Source organism: Lissotriton helveticus, chromosome 2_1 (genome assembly GCF_964261635.1).
Source record: "Lissotriton helveticus chromosome 2_1, aLisHel1.1, whole genome shotgun sequence".
NCBI classification, from domain to species: domain Eukaryota; kingdom Metazoa; phylum Chordata; class Amphibia; order Caudata; family Salamandridae; genus Lissotriton; species Lissotriton helveticus.
Genome location: NC_136059.1, coordinates 2,068,387,354 through 2,068,410,479, shown reverse-complemented (window position 1 = coordinate 2,068,410,479; position 23,126 = coordinate 2,068,387,354). Strand labels below are relative to the sequence as shown.

At 45.7% G+C, this 23,126-nt stretch overlaps 1 protein-coding gene across 1 annotated transcript in view; it reads left to right on the top strand.

Moving 5' to 3' along the window:
- The first annotated feature begins 4,126 nt into the window (after positions 1-4,126).
- SPOCK3 (SPARC (osteonectin), cwcv and kazal like domains proteoglycan 3) overlaps positions 4,127-23,126 on the top strand; it is a 1,126,347-nt gene continuing 1,107,347 nt past the window's right edge. The window contains exon 1 of the mRNA XM_078677026.1: positions 4,127-4,466. Within this exon, the coding sequence (XP_078533152.1) occupies positions 4,266-4,466 (201 nt within the window). The 5' untranslated portion in view covers positions 4,127-4,265. The remainder of the gene's footprint in view (positions 4,467-23,126) is intronic.

Below are 23,126 nucleotides of genomic sequence, written 5' to 3'. Positions count from 1 at the left end.
TGACCACCTAGCTGTCCCCTTGGAATTTAAATCACCCCCTCCCTCCACTAGGTTGAGTGTTCCCAGGAAACTGGAACCTAAGCGGAACTATAGGAAAATCTCCAATGATAACCCAGCCCCCCTTATCCCGAACGCTATGCCAGCCTCACTGAAGGATGTTAATATGGCTGTGCTTGAATTCTCCAACTCTATTGCTAGCGCAGTGGATCTCCTAGCCCCCGCTTCATACCGCTTTTCTGCTAGGAAGAGACCCTCGGCCCCCTGGTTTTCAGAAACCCTCAGACTCTTAAGACAGGGCTGTAGGAAACAGGAGAGGCTCTGGCGAGTGAGTTGGGATAGCCGGGAGAGGGAAAAGCATATTACTACTCTGTGGGGGCCCCAACATTGGCCCACGCAAATGGGCACCCTCCCCGTTCCCTCTAGAACAGCAAGTAATCTTGGCATCATTTTTGATGACCAGCTATCCATGAAGCACCACGCGGTTAAAACCTCCTCTACCTGCATCACCATCATCAAGTGGCTCAGAAAGATCATATGGATGCTTCCTCTGGAGACACAGAAAACCGTAGTCCAGGCCTTAATCACCTCTAGACTGGACTACGGCAACATTCTTCTCCTGGGGGCTTGCAAAGAGGTGATCCATAAATTACAGACAGTCCAGAACATGGCAGTTCGGCTGCTCTGTAAACTTCCTAATAAATCCTCCACCTCTAATTCTCTACGTAACCTGCAATGGCTCTGTATTGAAAGCCACACGAAATTCAAGGCCCTCTGCTTTATGTACAGAATCAATGCAGGTCGGGCCCCACCCTATCTCAGTACTTTGGTTCAGCAGTGCTGTCCTCCCCATACTCTTCGTTCATCCAATCAGCATAGGTTCCAGGTTCCCAGAGTAAAAAGAGCCAGAATGGGAGGCCGTTCCTTCTCCTGCCTGGCTCCCTCCCTCTGGAACTCTCTTCCCTTATCTCTGCGTACTGAATCTTGCTATCTCAAGTTCCGCAGAGAGGTTAAAACCTGGTTATTTAACCAGTAACTGCCTTCCTTATTCTTTAGTCTGCTCTTCCCCTTAATTTGGTCCTTAACGCCGGGAAACCTCCGGGTAGCTGCGCCCTTTATAAACTTAAATATAATAATAATAATAATAATATTAATAAACACCTTCTTAGAGAGTACAAAGCAGAGGTAATTAAGGAAAAGCAGGCCTACTTTTCCAACCTAACCGCTTCCCTTGCTTCCCTGAGGGAACTGTTTAAAATGGTAGATTCCCTATGCACCATGCAAATTCCCGACCCCATTGTTGGTTCCCAAGAGCTGTGTGACAAGATCTCCTTATTCTTTCACTCTAAAATAGCTGACATCCATGCCGCCCTCGAATCGCAAAGGGACCTGTTGGGTTCTCCTCTCCCCTTGGCCCCGCTATCCATAGAATCTCGGACAACGGACCCCCTGCGAGCCTGTCCAATTTCCCTCTCCTTACCCTCCAGCAATTAGACCTGCTTTTAAGTAAGACTAAATCTGGATCCCCATTGGATCCATGTCCCCTCAAAATCCGTAAAGACTGTAGGGAAGTCTTACTGTCCCCCCTCCTCGACGTGATGAGTCGTGCCATGACGGAGGGCATCTTTCCATCTTCCTGGAAGAGTGCAGTGGTTAAGCCTCTGCTAAAAAAAACAACTTTAGACCCAGAGACATTAAAGAACTTCTGGCCTATATCCCTGCTTCCCGCCCCACCAAAGATGCTTGAGACACACCTCAATCTGCATTTGACGGCTTTCTTGGACACCTCTGGCCTCCTGGACCAGTCACAACATGGTTTCCGGAGGTTTCACAGCAAGGAGTCAGCGCTCACTGTAGTGCTCAATAACATCTGCACGAAGGTCGACCAGGGCCATACCACCCTTCTGGTCCTGCTCGACCTGACAGCAGCCTTTGATACCCTGTCCCCCTCCATTCTAACATCCCGCCTCAGGGGGATAGGGGTAGAAGGCCCGGCACTGAGCCTCCTGGCCTCCTTTCTTGACCAGAGGGAACAGAAGGTCAAATTGGGAGAGTTTTTATCCCCGCCCATACCTGTGCAATGTGGGGTCCCACAGGGGTCAGCCCTGAGCCCCACGCTATTTAACATCTATGTGGCCCCACTTGCCAGGTTAGTAAGATCCTATGGGATGGAGGTGGTATAGTACGCCGATGACACCCAGATTATGGTGTCCCTCTCCCACTCGGCTAGTACCTCCGCTGTCAGCTTCAGGAACTGCATGGAGGCAGTCTCGCAGTGGATGATCTTTAATTCACTGGAGCTGAACGGAGAGAAAACCGAGGTCCTGATTTTCGGTGAAAATCAGGACATTTGGTCAAATGACTGGTGGCCATCATCCCTTGGAACCTGCCCATCACCCACGAACTCAGCACGTAACTTGGGCGTGATGGATCGACCCCTCACTTTCTATGACACAGCAGTGGAACAGGACTGTCGCCACTTGCTGGGGTGTTATTAGGACTCTCAGGAAAATTACCCACTACCTTTCCCTGCATGCCCGCAAACAGATCGTGGTTGCCTTAGTCACCTCGCGGCTGGACTATTGTAACGCGCTATACTCCGACGTAAATAAAGGCCTTACACAACACCTGCAGTCTGTCCAGAACGCGGCGGCCAGATTTGTGCTTGATGCCCCTAGGCTTTCGTCCGCTACAGCTGCTAGGAAGAGCCTGCATTGGCTACCGATCCAGTCCAGGATATCCTTTAAGATCATGTGCCTGGTCTATGGGGCCCTTTCCGGCGAATGCGCTGGGAGCGTGAAGGCTCTGCTGGCTCCCTATGTCCCTTGCAGTTGCCTTCGCTCCTCCAGCAAGAACCTCCTATCGGTGCCTCGATTTCGCAGAGCCAAATGGGGAGGAAGGGCCTTCTCCTCCTTGGCCCCTAAACTGTGGAACACCCTCCCCTCTGAATTAAAAACTCAACCGTCCATCTTGCTGTTCAGGAAGGCATTAAAGACATGGCTATTTACCGAGGCATATCTGTAACCTGGTTCCCGGCTCCTACTCCACTCTTTCTGTTAGGCGCCTTGATGCCCACCGGGCTAAGTTTGCGCGGTACAAGATTGTTTTAATTTCAGTGGCACAACCAGTGCTGCAAGCCCACTCGCAGCATTTGATTTACAAGCACCGGGCACACATGTGCACTGTACTAGGGGCTGACAGGTAAATCAAATAACCCACTCATGGAATCACCAATTAGTACATCAATTTAACATAGGGAGCACTTGCACTGTGGCACTGATTAGCAGTGGCACAGTGCCCAAAGCATAAAACCAGCAAAAACATATCAAAACAGAGGAGGCAATCCGTCAAAAATGGCAGATAGACTCACGCCAATGATGCCAGGTCTAACACTACACTTTCAGGAATTCTTACTATCTGCTTTTGATTGGAGGTATGTTAAGGTGGTATTTTTCACTGGTATTTAATGAGTTCTCATACTTGTAATTCACCACTATTTCTACGGCATGATCATGGCCTTAGTCGTGTATGTTGCTTTGGCACACCCTTCAGGAGTTGTTTACATAGATATGCATCTAAGCACTGACTGTACCTATTTAAGAACAACTTGAAGCAATGCCGCACATCAATGTGGGAGGTCAAGCCTAGAAAGTGCCTATCGGGACCGGTGTTCACAGGTGGTCGCTGCGTTTGTGCCACAGGAGGTGATTGGTCCAGCTTATCTGGGAACTTACGTACCTCAAAGTCACCGCTGCTCGAGACCACATACTCGAGAGTCATTTTGTCCTGCTAGTAAGCGGTGAAAAACGAGAACGGCTGCAAAATACATCAGCGTATTGTGTAGACGGCAGGGATTTCCACATTCAGCATTGCTGTGGAGCCTGATTCTGTTGGGAAGTGACAGCAGGTGACCGAGACTGTCCTTCAAGGCACCCCTTTCCCCAAGGCGTCCAGCACACACATCCCCTCGACGCCCCCCGTTCTCCTTTCCACTACCAGCGGGGCCCCTTCTCCGCCTCGAAGACCTGCGAGGAGAGGAGGGAGGCACTGCGGGAAGGGAGGGAGGGAGAAGGGGTGGGTGAGGAGGCAGTGCACGCCGGCCGCACTCGCACAACCCTGGACGTGCCTGCAGACAGCGGCGGCTCCTGACGGCGGCGCAGCCTGCGGATCACAGACTGGAGCAGGAGGACATCCGTCGCTCTCTCGCCAGCAGAGCCAATCGTGCGCGCCTGAGTCCGGGGACGGACGGCCGCGGGCAGCGTTCAAGGATGCTGCGGGTCTCCGGTATGGGCACTGCCGGCGCCGTGCTCTTGTGCGCAGCGCTCGCCCACTGCAGCCCAGCGGCGGCGACAGGGGGCAGCGCTAGGGCGGACAGTGGCGCTGCGGGCAACTTCCTGGATGACAAGCAGTGGTTGACCACCGTCTCCCAGTATGACAAGGAGGCCGGGCAGTGGAACAAATTCCGAGATGTAAGTGCTTCTCTTTGACAGGTACTGCCTGGGGGGCAGGCTGTTGTTGCCCATGCGGTTACTGTGTGAGATACTCTTGCCTTGGGGGCTGGGAGGGTGTGTGTGGGTACTCAGGCACCATCTCACTGCATTTCATGTCGATGGCCCCTACAACTTTCAGACTCAGATGTGTGCTGTCTCTAGACATGGTGCAGCATCCTTTTTAAAGGTGCGTCTGCGCAGAGCATAGATCCACGCGGGGCAGCGCGAGCTTCAGTGCAACATTGCAATATGCATTGCGCTTGTAATCTACGGACACTTGTGTGTAAAGCAACCACGCCAATCTCAGATTCACAGACGATCGGATCTCTAGGTTCTACTCTTGTAGCTCCCAGGGCAAGCCTGGTCCAGTAGGCAGCCTCCAGCCACGGGTTGACTGGGACTAGACAGGGGGTCGGTCCTGCGCTGTCACTGAGAGGAGACTGGGCATTCAAGTGGCTGTGGATGTGGAAGAACATATGGGCATGTGAAGTGAACCATTGTGCAGGGGTTGTAGGGGTGTGAGCCTCCAGGGGCCTTTTACTGCAGGTGTGTACCTCTCCAGTCTCCCTCCGTAAAGTGAGAGACTCCCTAGTGTGAACTGTCCCTGCTGTGAGATATCTGTTAAAATGGAAGACAGTCTGATGTGAGAGACACTCTCTTATAGGACACCCCAAGTTGAGATACCCACACTAATTGAGCTTTCTGAACGTGGAATCTTCAAATTAACATTCACTTTATTGTGGGCGGTCCCCTAGTGTGCGAGAGTCACCAACGTGCTAGATCCCCTAATGTGGGTGACCTCTAGTGTGGGTAGCCCCCGATGCAAGAGCTTTCTGCAAGTAAAATCCCATAATGTGATTGGTCATTTAGAGCGAAAATCCCCTAATGTGCTAATATGAGAGTTACCTTGATGTGAGAGCTTTACTATTGTGAGAGAGTCATCAATATGAAATATCCTTTAACTTTAAAGATCACTTATTGAAAAAGATACTCTTAATGTGTGCGATCTAATTTGAGAGAGCTTCTATTGTTAGGGATCTTCTTTGTGGGGAACAAATAACTCGAGAGATCCCGAATGCTAGAAACACCTTTAAAGTTCTGTGCGCTTGCGAGGCCTACCACTGCAGGAGACACCCTTGGGGAAAATGCTTTAATACCTGCCATCCTTCCAAATGAGCGGTCTCCTTAAAGTGAGGTTTCCATCCGTAATGTAGAAGGTATGTGTCCTCCTAATATGACCGATTTCTTGATGTGAAAGTGCTCCCTAATGTGAGAGTTCCCCTTCCTCGGATTAGATTCTGCTCCGATCCGTCTCGGAGTCAGGGGTGTCAGATAGGCTCCTGTGCAGTCTCTCGAGCTCCCTTCAGCCGCGCGACAGGCAGACGGCGAGACTCTGCCCGCGAGCCTCTGCTTGGCACTGAAGGGGAGGCTATCGGGCTCAGGGGATTCCGCACAGGGGTCTGTGGTGTCAAGTGTTGCTCGAAGACGGCCAGCGCAGCTAATTCTGTGTAGAGGAAAAGGTGAAAACTAGCTTCATTTATTTTATTTACCTGCATACCTAAATCGTGATGTTCGGGGCGAAGTGGGGAATAACATCGGTTGTCTTCCTTAGACCTTATTAAAGTGATGGTTCAAACATTGTACTTCGAGCAGCTGCTTCCATTTGCTCACTCGTTTTCAGATGTTACCACCGCGCGGAGTAGCCCTTCCTGGGCATTTCTTTCGCCACTTCAGAGAAAATATTCTACGCGTGGGTTTTGCAACGGAAGCTGTCGGCGAACTCCTGCTCGGGGCACGTACTGTAACCAGAGCAGCGGCGGGAGGACTGCAGAGCGCACCAGGCACTCATCCTGCCTTCTTCGTAAATATTTTATGAGCGGCGCATCCAGATTTCACGATAACGTGGCTATCAGATGAGGCCCGTTAGGCAGCAGTGCCAATTGCTACCATCTCCAGAATGTTTCGCCAGACAGGAAAGAACAGTGCCATTAGGAGAGAGACGTAGGTACCCAGGAGATGCACTTTAAAACATATATATTTATTTGGAAACATTCGTTATCTGAGTTCTGTGTCAGCACCACTGGACAACAACATGTTCTGATGAAGTTAATACACTGAGGCTTTGCTATTCAAGGAGGTCTCGCAAGTTTCTTGATGTGCTCGGAATGCTGTTGTAAATAGAAAGACAAGCACGTCCCGACGTCAGCATTTCACCATCCTTTGCCTATCTCCAGGACCACTAGAATTATGCGTCAGGGTTGCCAAATTATGAGTCATGAAAAGGAAGATTAGACCACTTAATGCGCAACATTTTGTGATATTATTACTTCATTATTTAGCAACTTTTACAGATGGTAACACTGCACGAGCAAAAATTTCACCTCAGTAGTAACCATTTAACAGCCAAATATAGCAGTAGGCAACTGAAAGATGACCAAGCCTTCGACTGTGCGAGAAGACATGTGGCTATGGGTTTAGTAACTTTTGACACCTTTTAGCCAGAAAAAAATGTTCGTTAAATTCTGCAGAATATGCAGCACATGATGGAATATGTGGCAAATCCATAATTATGCGGAAAAACGCAGCAACCACAGAAACACATGATTCCAGTATCTCTGGCCAGAACTAAGCAAGGTGGCACTCTCCTAAGCTGGAGGTACTCACTATACCTACTCTCTGCTGAGAACCTGGGAGGATCTCTGCAGTTGGCAATAGTATGGAAGTTATAACGGGGGTGCAGTGACTTATCTGGCACTGCTTCGAAGAGGAGATCATTGAGCAAATTGGACCTCTGAGGGGGAGCGAAACAGCTAGAACTCCTGCGGGATAGGGAGGCATGGAGTCTGGGAGGCTTCACAGGCTACCACCAAGAGTGCTCCCAGACTTAATGCCCACCACAGAAATCATTATGCAGCTTTTAGTCCGAGGTTCCAATCGCGGCGTTCCAATCCTTGATTTATTCTCATAATGCAAATAAAATGGATGAATACTGTCAGTTGCTGCAGCGCCCAGGAACCAGCACTCAGGCGCTCCATTGAACGTAATGTTATTCAACATTTTTGTGACGTGCCTCTCTACTGGGGCTGGCCCTGGGCCCACGAACAACAAATGATGGCTCTGCGCGCGCTCCGGCTGCGAGGAACGTTGGCAGTCAGACCTTTCATACCAGTTTGTTTACAGAGTCCAAGTTAAAAGACTTAGGGGCAGATTTACAAGCCCCTTGCGCCACTTCTGCGTCACTTTTAACATGGGAAAAGTGACGCAAAAGTGGCGCAATTGCCTTGTAAATCTGCCCCTTAGAATCAGCATGAACTAATCGTTGCTGAGCAAGACGTCAAGCATTATAACAAACATTTTGCATATATCGTAGTAGATACGAATTTGTAACTTTTCAGCATCTACACGGCATGAACATTACATCTCTATGTTTATAAAGCTCGTGTACAATGCAGTAAGGATTAAAATATATATATATATTCAAGTTCCTAGAAACGTCTCCCTGGCCTGCACGACCCTGCCTCACTCACACTGCAGGCTGACCCCGGCTTCAGGTGTCTGTGTCTTCTATCAGCCTCGCCCGAGCATGCTTCTCAGACCCAGTCCATTCACCACAGCTCTCCTAAGCCATGTCCAGCCCTACTCTCAGTCCGTGCCGCACTGATCCGAATCCCCGTGCATGGAATGGGCTACTTCTGTTCCCCCAATGACGATTTTTAGAATTCAGCAAATTGGGACGGCTTTGCATTTGTAAAGGCACACTATACGAGCGTTTTTTTGCACAGTATGTAAAACTGCATGGTTTAGCTTGCAGATGGTAATGTTTTTAATATTTGGGAAATCAACAGTAATAACCCTGTCTATCAGACCATAAACAGACCCATAAACAGACAAAAAACTGGCCCACACACTGACCTGTGAGAACAGCCCACCAGGGACTGTCTGATTGCCCTATTGGCCAGTCCTACCCTGACTACCTATTCTGTTACACAGCATTCATCGTGCATTCATGCCTTCAAAGGAACTCTGAATCTGCTGTGAAGCCCCGTGCGTATCTGATGCATTTATCCTCTTCAGTTCATTTGACCTCTTTGAAGGTACACTCGACAACAGAGTGAATTATTTAATTGACCATACAATACAGGGACCTGTAAAGCGTGAAAATAACGACTTGAAAGTCGCTGGGCTGAAGAGGTTCCCTTCGCGAGTTTTGCCAGGCTCCTAAAGTAAATAAAAGGTAATGCTTGCCTTTTACCCATCTCGACCGTCTCTATTTCACAGAGGTACCACCCCACCACGCCCACACCTCTCATAGGAATAACACAGCAGTAGCCTGCGGTGAAAAGTGTCTTATATCTTATATCATATCGTTATTTTTCAATATTTGAGGGCTTGGCTTTTCCTCTGTACTTCACGATCCTGCACCAGTGCCTTTCTTGGTTTAAAGGGTCTCTAGACATCCCTTATAAATGTTGCACAATATTTAACATACACTGTGACGTCAACAACCCTGACATAGGAAACCTTCATTGCTGTCATTTCACTTTGCTAATACCTTGATGACATACCAATGACTGAAAGTGAGTTTTAGTGATCAGCCACTGCTAGGGTGCTCGGAACATCCAGAAGAACAGCTGTCAGTCACTTTTCAAGAGAAACATGTTTGTTAGAGGCAGGTTGATTTTGATGTGTTAGCGCTATGAGCAGGTACATCTTGTGTTTCACGGCTTTCCTCAGGACCAAAAAAGTCCCAATGTGACCCTGTTATGTTCCCCTATTTCCTTGGACACACACTCTGTGCACATGCATACAATACCAGATCTCTAAATTCTGTCTTGTTCAATCAGGATATTTTCCATCTTTACCATAGGTCCCTAACTGGGGGAAGTTCCTACTTCATGGAGAAGTGGAGAAGGGGAGCCTTATAGTCACATATTTGTCAAAGGTCACCCCTGCTGGATCACCTGCTATGTGTTCTCATCTCGTTTGACAGAGATCGGAAGATCTAGACAAATAGTGCAAAACAAGCAGTCTTTTTAGTGGAACCTCACATTTGGCCCAATTAAATCCTGTACTCAGAAGAAGCAACATGTGGGTGGAGCCTAAGTCTCCAATCTCAGCTGGACTCAGAAAGCTCTTCTTTGTTATACTTTTAAGGTCAAGTGATAGTTGCACTGTTAAGCCAGACCTAAACATTCATGTTGATTAGCGTAGACCTGGGGTCTCAAATTTCAAACCTAAAACTCCACTCTGCAGTCTAAAGTTACTGACTGCCCTTATCCCAGCCTATCTTTGCTGCTGTCATAGAAAAACAAACATCTTAAATTTCTAATGTTACCTAAGACACTTTAATAGCATTACAATGTCATGTGCATACCATTGAAAGTCCGAGCTGAGGCATATATACTGCTGATGGCTCAGGCAGCTCGATAACTAAACACAATTTTAACACCACTGTGTGCAAGGCAACCACTTTTTCTGGAAACACACAACTTCAGCCCAATCAAAACATATACTTCTAGTTGCCAACATGTGGCCGGAGTCAAAACCCTTCTCCTGTTAGTGCTTTTTTAGGCTAATCCCATAATGTCTGGTGACAGCTTTGCTGTCAAGCCAGTCCTAAAAACGTTTACACAATCTATCCTTCGACAATGGGACTGTCACTAAGCAGAAAACTGGAAATGTCTTAAGTCACCTATTCAGTATCAGAACATTTCCCTAAGATATGGTTCTCCTTATTGTCTGCTTGCAACTTTGAGCAAAATAATACTCAATAGAGTTAAGTCCATTTCACAGATCAGCCATTTTGGTGAGAATTTTGTGTTACATATTTTACGTCCGTCGGGCCAAGTTAACCTTACAATCATCTGCAGGTAGCAGGTTTTATTTGAGTGAATTCTAGATGGAATGGCTTCGCCGACCAGCAGGGTACTCATATTCTGATGAATCAAAGGAATGATCTTTCTCAAGAGTCTGAGTTAGAAGAGGCAGGCAATCATTACTGAATTGACTTGAATTTATGGAGAAGTTCCTTGTCAACTCTGAAGCCCTGAAAACTGAACATGCCAACAGGATGAGAAGAATCCAACAGGCTGGATACAAATCTAACCTTACACATATTATCTGGAGTGCAGATCAGTATTTCCATTTTGTCTTCATTTAAGTTTAAAATATTCATAACAAATCCATGTTTAGATGGACAGCAGACTGGATTGAAGTGTATATTGTATCTCTTCCAGATGGTGGTCAAGTCTGAAAATAATTAAGGTATCATTAGTGTAGGACATGAAGTCCAGACCGGAGGATCTAAAGATGTACGTCACCAGCACCATGTAGATGTTGCATAAGATCAGAGGCAATGATGATCTCTTAGGGACTTCGCTCAGGGTTTAGACTGAAAAATGGAGTGATTCGTGGATTGAGTACACCTGCATAGAAAAGAAAAGAGCCAGGACAGATTAAGTTAATTAAATAGGATAAAATGGTCAACAAAATAAGTCTTGTAGGTAGTCTGGCATCTAAACAAGTTCTTCTGTCATCAGGAATGATTTTGAGGCAGAGGGAATGCAAGAGCTTCACAGGGCGAATGTCCGGTTAACTAGATATACTTGAGGAAAGAAACCAGTTGGTTTTGAGTCTTCAATAGGAGGAACAGCTTTTTACTAATGACCCTGCTGGTGGATAGATTGCCTAGCTTCCTCCTGGTCAACATGGGACATATCAGTTCTTATATTATCATATAAAAGGGGTATATTATAAGAAACGAATCCAGCAAGCCTGTTGAACATCTTTTGTGAAGGAGGGATGCTGCAGAATATGCTGGCCTGGTTGGTGAGAGCTTTAACAATGCAAGCTTTGTCTAGATTGAATTAGCAGATATTCAAATACGTTTCTCATGATAGCAGACTTTGGTTTGATGAAGGCATCCCTTAAACTGTCTGAGCTGATTTTTTTCAGGCCTGAAGTTATTTGGTAGATTAGAATTGATCCAGTTTTCACTCTGCCTGCCATATTTGAAGTCTCTCTGCCATCAATTAATCTGTGTACCAATAATTGGTTGGTCTCCTAATGTATGTCTTTATTTTAGCTGGAAATGTTTTCTGGTCAAAGACAAAGGACAGTTATTGAATCTCTAAGCTCTTTAGGGCAGGTAGCTTTTGTAACTGATGCCCACAGTTGTTCTAATAGCACAATGCCCTAATATAGCTTCATTTTGTACCACAGATGAGATTGAAAATTATTGGACTGGAGATGTTGAGTGAGTGGATTTATTGGTGATAGTGATTTCAAATTGAATCAAATGACAGAACAAAAAGGTGATGGATGGAATGCTTGAATTAATCTCAGCCACTGGAAATCGCTTACGGCGCATCCCAAACCATTGTTTTTTTGCCAACCTTGCCACTTCAGTGTCGACCCAGCCGTTGTAAAAACAATCTTGACCTGCTCCTCATCGGAACAGTCCATCCTGAACTGCCAGGCCAGGTCATCTCTGAGATGGAACACAAGCAAACTAGGACCACTTTTGCCTTAGCTAGGGTTCTTCAGCCAGGTATAGCTTGGTTACAGTGGCACAGTGAGCCCCGGAACCATGTCTGGCCATACCTGGCACACTCAGGGTGACAAATGCAAAAATAACAAGTTGATGGATGGAATGCTTGAATTTATCTCAACCACTGGCAATTGCTCAGGTCTCATCCCAATTCATTGTTTATTTGCCCATCATGCCACCTCAGTTTCAACCCAGCCACATGTAAATAAGTCTTGACCGTGCTCCTTATGAGAACAGTCCAGCCTGAATTGCCAGACCAAGACATTCTTGAACCGAAACACTAGAATCCTAGGACCGTTTTTTCTCTAATTAGGGCTCTTCAGACAGTTATAGCTTGGTTCCAGTGGCAGTGAGCCCATGGCTCACATCTGTGCATACCTGGCACATTTATGGTGGCAAATGCAAAAACAACAAGTTGATTGATGTAATGCTTGAATCAATATCAGCTGCTGACAATCACTCAGTCAGTATGCCAATCCATTGCTTTTTTTGCCCACCATGCTACCTGAGCTTGGACTCAGCCATATGCAAATCAGTCTTGACTGTGCTCGTGCTAACAATGGACTGGGATGCAGCCCGAGTAATTACTAATGGCTGAGATTAATTGGAGCATTCTATCCATCAGTTTTTGTATACTTTAGTGTGTCGGCCTAAGTGGGAGAGGGATGCCCAGATGTGTTTCCTGTGCACACTGTGTCACTAAAACCAACTTGTACCTGGCTGGTGAGCACATAACTAGTGTGAAACCTGTCCTGGGTTGATTATGTTCTATTTCAGGGAGGACCTGGCTTAGCAATTCAGGCTCGACTGTTCTGATTGATGCAAGGTCAAGATGGTTTTGCATATGGCTGGGTCCAAACTGGAGTGACATGGTGTGCAAAATAATGATGGACTGGGATGCACCCCCAGTAATTACCAGTGGCTGAGATAAATGTATCATTTTTTGTGTACTTCAGTGCGTCAAATTGAATCAAGGTATAATCAGTCTAGCCAGAGGATGAATAGAAGAAACCTTGAAAGAGTTAGGAAAAAGAAAGATTAGATCAGTATTGTGTCTTCCTGTTTGAGCACAAAGTCTAAAGTAAGATCTAAGTTTGTGTTAGTGGTGTTGGTCAATGGAGCCTCATAATATGTCTAAAAGTTATGAAGCACAATCACAATTAGAAAGGTAATGATTATGTATCCAATTATTTATGCAAAATCTTCAGGCGAATACAGCTGAGGTTGACAAGGGTCTGTCAATCAATAAAATGCAAATAACACAGGAGTCCAACAATAGAAGTTGACAGACTAAGACCTCCTCGAGCCTGTAACACAATGAGGGGTCATTCATTATATTTAGACTTGACTTAAAGGCCACTACAACTTCGCCTTCTGTATGCTCCTTTCCGTCACAATGTACCAAGTTGTAACTATTAGGAAGCAATTCCACAATGTGTGGCCAAATGTCCTCCAGCATTCAGGTCCACCAGCACCTCAAAAATGACCCCAGGCCAACTGGCCTTTCTTGGGGCCCGTCTTGGTGGTCCCAAATGCTCTCTGTCACAAAAAGTCAGGGCTTGATAATCATATGGCCTTTCACCAGGCCCTCCGGCTACCAATGCAGCATAGAAAGGGGCATGATGCACAGGGGGGTGCATCTCACCCCTGTCTTGTTATCCACAAAAGCATGCCCTGTCGTTTCAGCTGCCCGCACTCTTGCGGTGCAGTTGGAAAAAATCCACCTTGGCACCTCAGTGCCTCTCTATCCCCACTCCGGGACTCTAAAACCAAAGTGCCCCCTCGTTGCAGCTGCCCACACTTTTGCATTGCAGCTGTGACAGAAAAAGCGCTGGCACCAACCGTGCCTTGTGAGCCCCCTTTTACGGGCTCCTCCTGGTGCCCTCGACTGGCACCAACAATGCTCAAAAACTTGAGCCCCACCCACTGGGGCTGTTCTGTGCCAGATCCAGGCACCAACAGAGTGCCTCAGCAGGCCTCCACTCACGGGGCCTCTCTTCACTTTGCCTTGTCACTTTCGGTGGTGCAGGACTTCAACAGGGAGCCTGGCAGGCTCCAGCCCTTCTCCTGTGAGCCTGCAAGGCTCCAACTTCAAACTTGCCAATGCGGGCTATGCTCCCGCCCATCGTCAGGCACAACTCTGCCTGACTTCCGCTCTAGGCACATCCGGTCCTTGGCATCTACCAGCGCGGAGTGGGTTCCCGGTTTTCCTCTGCCCGGGGCATGCCCCGGGTCTGGCTTTCCTCGCCTGACTACCTGCTGAGGCCAGGAGAGCCCACAAGTCTTCGTCTCGACTGCCGGCTGGCCCGCCTACATCCAGGCAATCCATGCCTGACTTTCGGCGACAGCCGCAACGGTCCATGACTCCTCTCGGAGGCACAGAAATGTGGGGTAGGCTCCTGCTTGACTTCCTAGCCGTGCAGGGAAATCCCCATGCTGGGATTCTCTCAGAACACTTTTGCAGTCCAGCGCAGCAGGACACTAGCGCTCCTACCATCCTGGCACTAGCAATTGCGATGTAGCGCTCACAAGGTGCTAGGGCACAAGTTCTCAGGGGGGGAGAGTGATCAAAGCTGGGCCCAGGCAGGCCAGCTCACAAGGCCCTCCAGCAGATGGGCAGTCCCTCTTGGCGGTTCCTCCTGGAGCCCAGCAGGTACAAAAAATCACCCCAAAACAGCACATTAACATGGGGTCACAGCCCCACATATTTATACCATGATTTGTCTTTTTTCTGCCCTGCCACAGGGCTTGGGGAACCAGTCCCAATGGGTTCTGGGGTGTACTGAAGCACTTTGTTTATAGTGCTCACACCCTCATTTGTCAGATTGGGCTATGACCTCAGACACACTACGGGGGGAGCCAGCATTAAAAAAGGCAGGCACAGTCCTATTCAGGGCCAGGGGCTACTCCTCCAAATGCAGATCTGCCCATTCAGCCTAGCACTGACTAACCCTGCCCCTCTGGAGCCACACACCTCACCAGCCCCTGTCACTCCAGAGCCAGACATGCAATACACACCAGGCAGGCAAAGAACCATAGCACACAGAAATGCCAACTTCTAAAAGTGGCATTTCTAAAATAGTGATATAAATCTGCACACACCATTAAGCAGCATTTATTATCACCATTCCAAACATACCAAACTTGACCACGCTGCTCCTCTCATTTCAGGATTTGCCACTGAAATACTGATCAGGGAATCCCCAATGCATTCCTATGAGAGGGCAGCCTCACAGCAGTGAGAAACCAAAATGGCTGTTTGTCGCTACTAGGACATGTCACACACTTAAGGTACATGTCCTACCTTTTCCCTACAATAGACTGCGCTCATAGGGCTAGTTAGGGCCTACCTTAGGTGTGACTGACATGCAGTAAAAGGGTGGTCACAGACATGGCAACCACTTTGCGTGCCTCGTCACTGCAGCAGTAAACCGTGCTCCCAGGCCCTGCAATGGCAGAGCTACTTTGGTGGGTGGCACAATCAGCGCTGCAAGCCCACCAGTAGCATTTCATTTATTGGCCCTGGGTATCTGAGATACCACTTTACAAGGGACTGACAGGTAAATTAAATACGCCAAACAGGTGTAGACTAATCTTACCATGTTGAGGGTTCTGTGTTGTGTTTTGAGTATGCAAGAAGACTGGTGCCGTACCTAGTAGCAGTGAGTTCAAGCAATATACAACACAGGATGGTACGGTGCTACAAGGTCAGAGGAAACCCTAATAACCCCTGATGGGAGTGGCAGGGGCCCACTCAGTAAATGCAACAAAAGTCCTGTGCACAGGTAATGGTAGATATAAGCGAGTGTTTGTTTCAAGAAACACAAAGTGATAGCAAAGATGGAAACAAGGTAGACACAAGTGGACAGTTTCTTTTAAGGTGAAGTATATTTGATCCTTCTTTTTCAGAAGGTGACACCAAAGAAAAAACCAGCCAGCTGGTTTGTTAGTAAATATGCAGTGACATTTTAGAAATTCATTGCTAGCACAAATATGTTTTTCAAAAGGGAAACGTTCATGGAATGTGTGGAGTACTCATCATAGTGCAGTGTGAATGGAATCTTTCTATACATTTTTAAATAGCTACTGCCTTTTGATATATCAACTAATTAGTCTTGCAATAAAAGATTTTTTCGAAGCGGCATTTCTGTTGCAGGGACATTTGTACGAGTGTTACTTATTTGTCCTTGGCAGTCAGCATCCTATTCACTTTCAAATCTTTTTTCAACCTCGAAAGTACTTCAGACCTCCGGTGAAGTGATGCAGTCAGCCACATCCTTCACCAGTTTCTATTGTATTTCTTGTTTATCTGCGTTTTTTTCTTCTCTTCTTTGAATAAGGCAGTCTCTGATGTGAGATGCGAGGCTCTGCAAAAGGGCACGCTCTTGGCAAAGTAAATTATCCTTTGAACCACTTTCTTAGCATTCTTTCTGCTATTCCATCATGTAATAGTCTGGTGTTCTTGCACATGATATTGAAAGTAACTCTTTGAAAGAGGAACGCATGGAGAGTATCTTTATGTATAGTTTCACACATTGCTCTTCAAAGTCATTATCTGTATTTTACACAGTGCAGTCGTGCATTTTTATTAGTTGCGAAATGGAAAATTGCAGGCAGTCCTTGACATGTGATCCTTTCGGTAAAAACGCTCATTTCTATTAATGTAGTCATTTGAACGAGACAAGAATCGAATCGCTGCACTATTAGGATTGTACTTCAGCATACATGGGAAAGTATCTTATATGAAAGCGGACATTCTTTGTATTTATGAAAGAATATAAAGCAATATAGAGCAGTGCACCCATGTGGGCGAATTTGAACTTCGAAAATCTGCAGAATTAAATATTCTAATTGGTATTAATTCAGTGAAGTGAATATAAGGACCCTCATTTAGAAGGTGATAGGTGGTCATCGCCCTGCCTCTGAATGCCTTTGTGTTTCTTATGCCCACTACGCAAACTACCTTAGTTTTCAAGAATAAACTCCCAAACCTGAAGTCTATTGCTGGAAAAAAAGTTAATACCTTGACATGCTGGATATTTTCTCTCAGAGCACGAGGGTCAATTTTTTTTATGTGGGACTGAGAGGCTTTCCTAGTGATCTTCAACTGGAAGAATGTACCAAAGAAAGGACTCCCCTAAATAAAGTGGTCACTCTGATGTACTTTGTCCATAGGCTGTGTGATAGAGTGGTGGGTTTCTGATTGGCTAGGGTATGCACTTGAGCAAGGCAGAACCCACCACTCTAGTCAGGGCAAGGGAGTTACACACACAAGATAACCGCTGCTCACTCTCTTGGTAGCTTGGCAGAGCAGTCAGACTTATCCCAGAGGCAATGTGTAAAACATTTGTGCAACACACACACACCAGTGTCACACTACGCACAACGCAAAAAGAGACTCCACACAAGGGTATATAAAAATATCCTTTGTATTATAAAAACACATTAGACCACATTCACATAAATCACTTTGCCAACTGGGCAATTGTCATGAGATCACATCGGTCATAAATCACTTTGCCATAAGGCAATTGTAACAAACATTACATTTAGTGCAATAGGGTAAATAAATACTCATACATTGCACATGTCCTAAAACATAAGTCACTTTGTTCACCATGTAAAACATATTATGCCACAATTATTTTATTCTCCATATAAAAGATTTTAGGCCACAGATACTTTTTTCCACAGGTAAAACCTTTTAAGCCCAAGATCACTTTGTTAGGCCTGCAAAGCACATAAGCCACACTCCCTTATTTCACCATTACTTTGTCAATTAAGCCAATGTCATAACTAATACAGTGTAGGGCATGACATTAACACTCATCAGTTGCATTGGTTAGAAGGACAATAAAGCATCCTACCAAAGAAGCTATTACTGGGAAATTTCTAGTAAGACAGCAAGCACATTGTTGCTTTGCAAGTTTATGCAAATCTTTGTCAGCGATCAAACACCGTTAGGACACAATAAGAAAAGAAATGCAGATCTTCAATTGCTGGTGCGGTCCATACACTAACCAAGGTGTTAAGGTAGCCCAGGATACAGGGGCGCCCATGCGCTACCATGGGGAGGGTGGGAATACTTTTCCCTTTCAAGTGGAGTCACAGCTCCACATGCTCAGCTTTAGAGGGAGTCCTTACTCAGTGGGTAGCACGTCCAGTTCCCTTGAGGGCCTACCAGACCATTGCGTTACCTCTGTCCTGCCCCTTCTTTGTCTTGGTATCCCCAGGAGACCACATTGCTCCTCAGGCCAGCTGGCCCCACCCACTGGTATGGCCACGTCTGGCGTGCGCTGGCGGCACCACACTGTCAATGGTTGCAGAAGATGATGTGCTACTATTAGCTTGCTAGTGGTGCCAGCCATCTGCGTCCTGTGCAGCGGCCGGCTCCATCCACGGTGACGTTCGTGTTGCCTCACCATATGGTGTGGGTGACTCCCAGCTAGGATTCCTTCCCATTTGGATGCCACAACATCTCACAGCCTGCGGCCAAGTCAGCAGAGCCCAGGGTGGAAATTAGTGTGGGACAAGCCACAAGGGAGAGGGAGAGCACTTCTTGCACCTCAGCTCTCCCCTCCCTTCATCAGGCGGCAAGTGCAGCGCTGCAGTACAAACATGAGTGCTCCTTCACAGTGGGGGAAGTTTTCCTCACCGGCTGCACTGGAAGGCACAGCGATCTTTCACACGCTGGACTAACAACGCACTTCTCACGCCCTTTCCTTTCCTTCTTACACACAGAAAGGCATCAGGACAGTACAGCCTTTTCCTGCTCCAAGCAGGAGCAACCACTGCAGGCCGTCCTACCCCACAAAAGCCAGGGGCAGTATTCATCACACAGTCTCTCCAGAACACCTCCTAGGCAGGACACTTTAAGATCCAGCATGGATCTTTCTTGAAGTCTTGTACCTTACTGAGATTTCCAACAGGAGGCCAGAACAGACAAGCCCTTGCAGAGTCCTTCACAAGCATGATACCACAGCTGGGTAAAAAAGTCAGTCCTTTTCCTCCACTAAACAGAAGCAGCAGCTGCAGGCCAACCCACCCCTCACACAAAAAAAGCAGTGCTGCTCACCCAGTTCTTCCTCTCTTCTTCTTGACAGGGTCCTCATGTTTCTTGAAGTAAGCTAAAGTCCTGGCATTTTAGGTGTAGTACTTTTACCCCATTTTCTTTTTGTTCTCTTTGAAGTAAGGATCTCTGAACCCAGTCTAAGCTAATCCTTTCCTGCCTGGTAAAGCATGACCACAGGGGGCAGTGACAGAATTGTCAAAAGGAGACACAGCCTATTCAGGTGCAAGCAAAACTCCTCCCTCCACTCAAAATGCAGGTCAGGCCCATTCAGATCAGTAAAGAGTCACCCAGGCGTGGCAAGGCACACCCCAATGCCCCTAGTGATCATCTAGAGTAAACGCACATCCTCAGCTCCTGTCACTCCAACTTGACCAGACGCTGAATACACAAGCAGCCAGAGGCACGCAGAATGGTAAAGTAAGAAAAGGCCCACTTTCTAAAAGTGGCATTTTCAAACATAGAATTTAAAAATCACCTTTACCAAAAGGTGCAGTAATAAATTATGAGTTTAAAGAGCCTAAATTAAATTGTTTATCTTGTCCCTATGTAAAGCTACACATGTAAAATGTTACAGCACAGCCCAATGATAAGCCTATGTGACAGGCAGCCTTTCAATAGTGAAACATGAAATACACAGTATTTCACTATTAGGACATGTCACACACATCAGTACATGTCCTACCTTTAACATTCACTGCACCCTGTCCATGGGGGTACCTTGGGCCTACCTTAGGGGTGCCTTACATGTAAGGAAAGGGTGGGTTTGGGCCTGGCAAGTAGGTGCACTTGCTAGGACAACATGGCAGTTTACAACTGCACGGCAAGAAACTACAGTGGTAGGTCTAAGACACATTTACAGGGTTACTCATCTGGGTGGCACGACCAGTGCTGCAAGCCAACTAGTAGCATTTGATTTACGGGCCCTGGCACACACCGTGCACTTTACTAGGGACTTACCAGGAAATTAAATCTGCAAATCATGGCTAACCAATCATATCACAATTTATATAGAGAGCATCCGTATTCATTCCGCTGATCGTACCGGATCTCACCGGTCCACCACGCAGACTCGAACGGCTGATCCCACATTAAGGTGTCCACATGCCCCGATGAACGGAATTCTACCCAAAGTAACATGGGCTTCCATCCTCGTTCCTCACCCCACGTGGGCATTCTAATCACTAAAACCTAAGAGAAAGTCAACCTGATGACTGCACTGAATCCATCGAGCAACGGGTAGTCTTAATAAAAATTGTCCCTTCACTCTCGACGCGCGTTGCCTCAAGTACCTTCCTGGGCACGCTGAAATCTCACTCGGAACAACCCTTCGATTCTAATTGCTCACACGTTGACATACTGATGATGATCTCAATAGCTTGAGATCGAAACGCCATCGACCTCTTCAACAAAAATTCCATTGTCACTTTCATTTAATTGTTGAGTTTTGATGATTACTATTGTTGTTCAATGCAATGCAAGTTTTAAAATGTCACCTATACACCTTCACTTCATGCATGCCCACGTTCTATGCGAGCACTAGAAATACTACTCAAATATATGATATTCCATTTATGCAGATAATAAATGTGTTGTCATTCTGAACAAAACCTTGTGTCCATATATATCAAATAACCCAGTCATCCCAGGACTCTCGAGAAATTGTACGATTGATTCAATCTGTTCCTAAACCAACTGTAGCCCAGGCTACCAGGGGACCCTTCGGCCCTCCCCTAGACCATTGTTTATATCAACCTACCTTATGTTACCCCGGGTCTCAGTGCTGGGGTCCCCTTGTTCTTTAAATATATACCGGTGAAACACAGGCATGCTTTATGATTATAATCCCTTCAAAATGCCTCTTATTCTGCTCTGACCCAACACAAAAAGCATGGGGTACTATGTATGAGTATGGGTATTTATGGCTTTGTAGCTGTGGATTGAAGCGAACCAAAGTGCCAAAATCAATTGCAAACATTTCTTTTAGCTTAACAATAGTGTTTCTTCATCCTGTACCAAGGTCTATAATGGAGGATTCAAACATATTTTTCTTGGCTCTAGGTGTTTGGTGATCAGCTTAAAAAAACCTAATGCTCCGGTGCTGTCCAATAGCCCAACTTCATCTGAACACAGAAAAACGTTGAAAGTCCTGACATTCTGTTTGAGTGTCAGCATACACGCACGAGTTCATTTAAGTACATATTCCAAAGTAATTGCTTTCCACAGAATCTCAAGCAGCTGCGAATATTTTTGATGTGGCAAGGTGCACTTTTAAGGAAAGGTTACTTTAGTATTTTTTTTTCATTCGTTTAAACAAAGTAACATTGTTTAAAGATTGTTTTTTAAACCCAGGGATTTCTTTTCTTTTTTTTATTTTACATTTCTTTGTTCTATTATTGACATTTGTAGTCTAATGGGTCAAGGGATTTTTTTTATTCCTCTGTAGTCTATTTTTCCATAATGTCCTGTAGTACGCTTTTCTTTAAATATGTTTAAGAGTCAAATAATGATTCTTTTTGAAAACGTGGGTTAGACATTTCAGTTGAGATGTCTGTCCAGCACATTCTCTAACACTTACTTCAATTAATATTGAAACTGGAAAAAGCAAATAAAGAGTGATGGAGAGGGTTCTCTTGAATCTAAAACTCTGGGTGTAATCATCATACAAACTATAGACCTTTTTTCATCGATGTGGAGAGAGGTAACACTCAAGACCAATGGGACTCCACTGGAAACGGCAAGGAGATTTGAATATGTTTTCAAAAAGATTTATTGACCGATTTAGTTTCCTCTAGGTCATTAATTCGATGAGTATTCATATTTAAGCATCAATATTACAGGTTTAAATGATCCAAGAGCCAGTGAGGTTTAGGCTACGCGTACAGTGACTCTTCTCTTGAACTGTGCCCCTGTGGCTCATTTTGAGCACAGTCTATGTATGCATTTTGTTCATTTTTTGTAAGCTATATGATGTTCCTAGGAAAAAAGAAGAGTGTTCTCCTCACTCCCTTAGTCATTTTCGTGCAACACACTTTATAACCTTACTATGGCTGGGTCAGTCTGGGTCCAAGGACATTTCAGAACTATCTAAATTGAAATGGACAGTTTTATTACACTCTGAAGATGGTGTTTTTTTATATGACTAAAACTTTGTGCTGACATTTTATTACAACAAGATCTTGGCATGGCGATGCATTGTGATGATGACCCCAGACTCTGTATTGTTCGATGTTCATTTTATTAGGCATAAAAAATTGTGATGTACTGTAATAATGTTTTTTTATATTGAACAATATTCTAATCTGATCTGATCTGATCCATGAGCTGATATTTCAAAATAAGGGTAAAAATACATCGAACATTACCAAACACTACATAAAGGATGCAAAATATCAAAAAAGTGTCTTTCATGTATGAAATCCCTAATCTAAATTAAGTAAGTAAAGGTGGGGAAAGGACATTTAGTTAGGGAAATATGGTAAGATGTCAGCTTCAGAAAACCAAATAAAGGTCTCTTATGAGAGAATAATAATGCTTAGGCAAAAGGCCTTCGCGCTCAGGCTGTGGAGATCAGCAGAGGTGAGAAGAATCTTCTGTGTTCAAAGTCAACAAGCATCTCCTCTCTAGTCGCAGGAAAACACACTATTGTTATTCAACAAGGCACTGAGTTGCAACATTCCTGCTCGTTCTCACTCTCGGGAGCCAATCATATTTCTTTAGACTCTGAGAGCAGTTAAATTCTCCTCTTCGTCAGGACAACACACTGATCCATGCAGGGCTATCTCCTTGAAATGCTTCACTGGACAGACTGTCAGATAGATACATTTAGCTCTTCCCACTAATTGTCTGCTACCCTGGCATCATCTTCTTTGGATGAAAACCTCACTATCAGTTGTCGAATACATAACATTAAACTTTGCAATAGGTAGCACCAGGTGTCCTGGGAAAACATAATCTGCAGAAGAAAAAACAAACAATCATACAAAACAAACAAGAATTAAATATGCAGGCCTCACAGCCC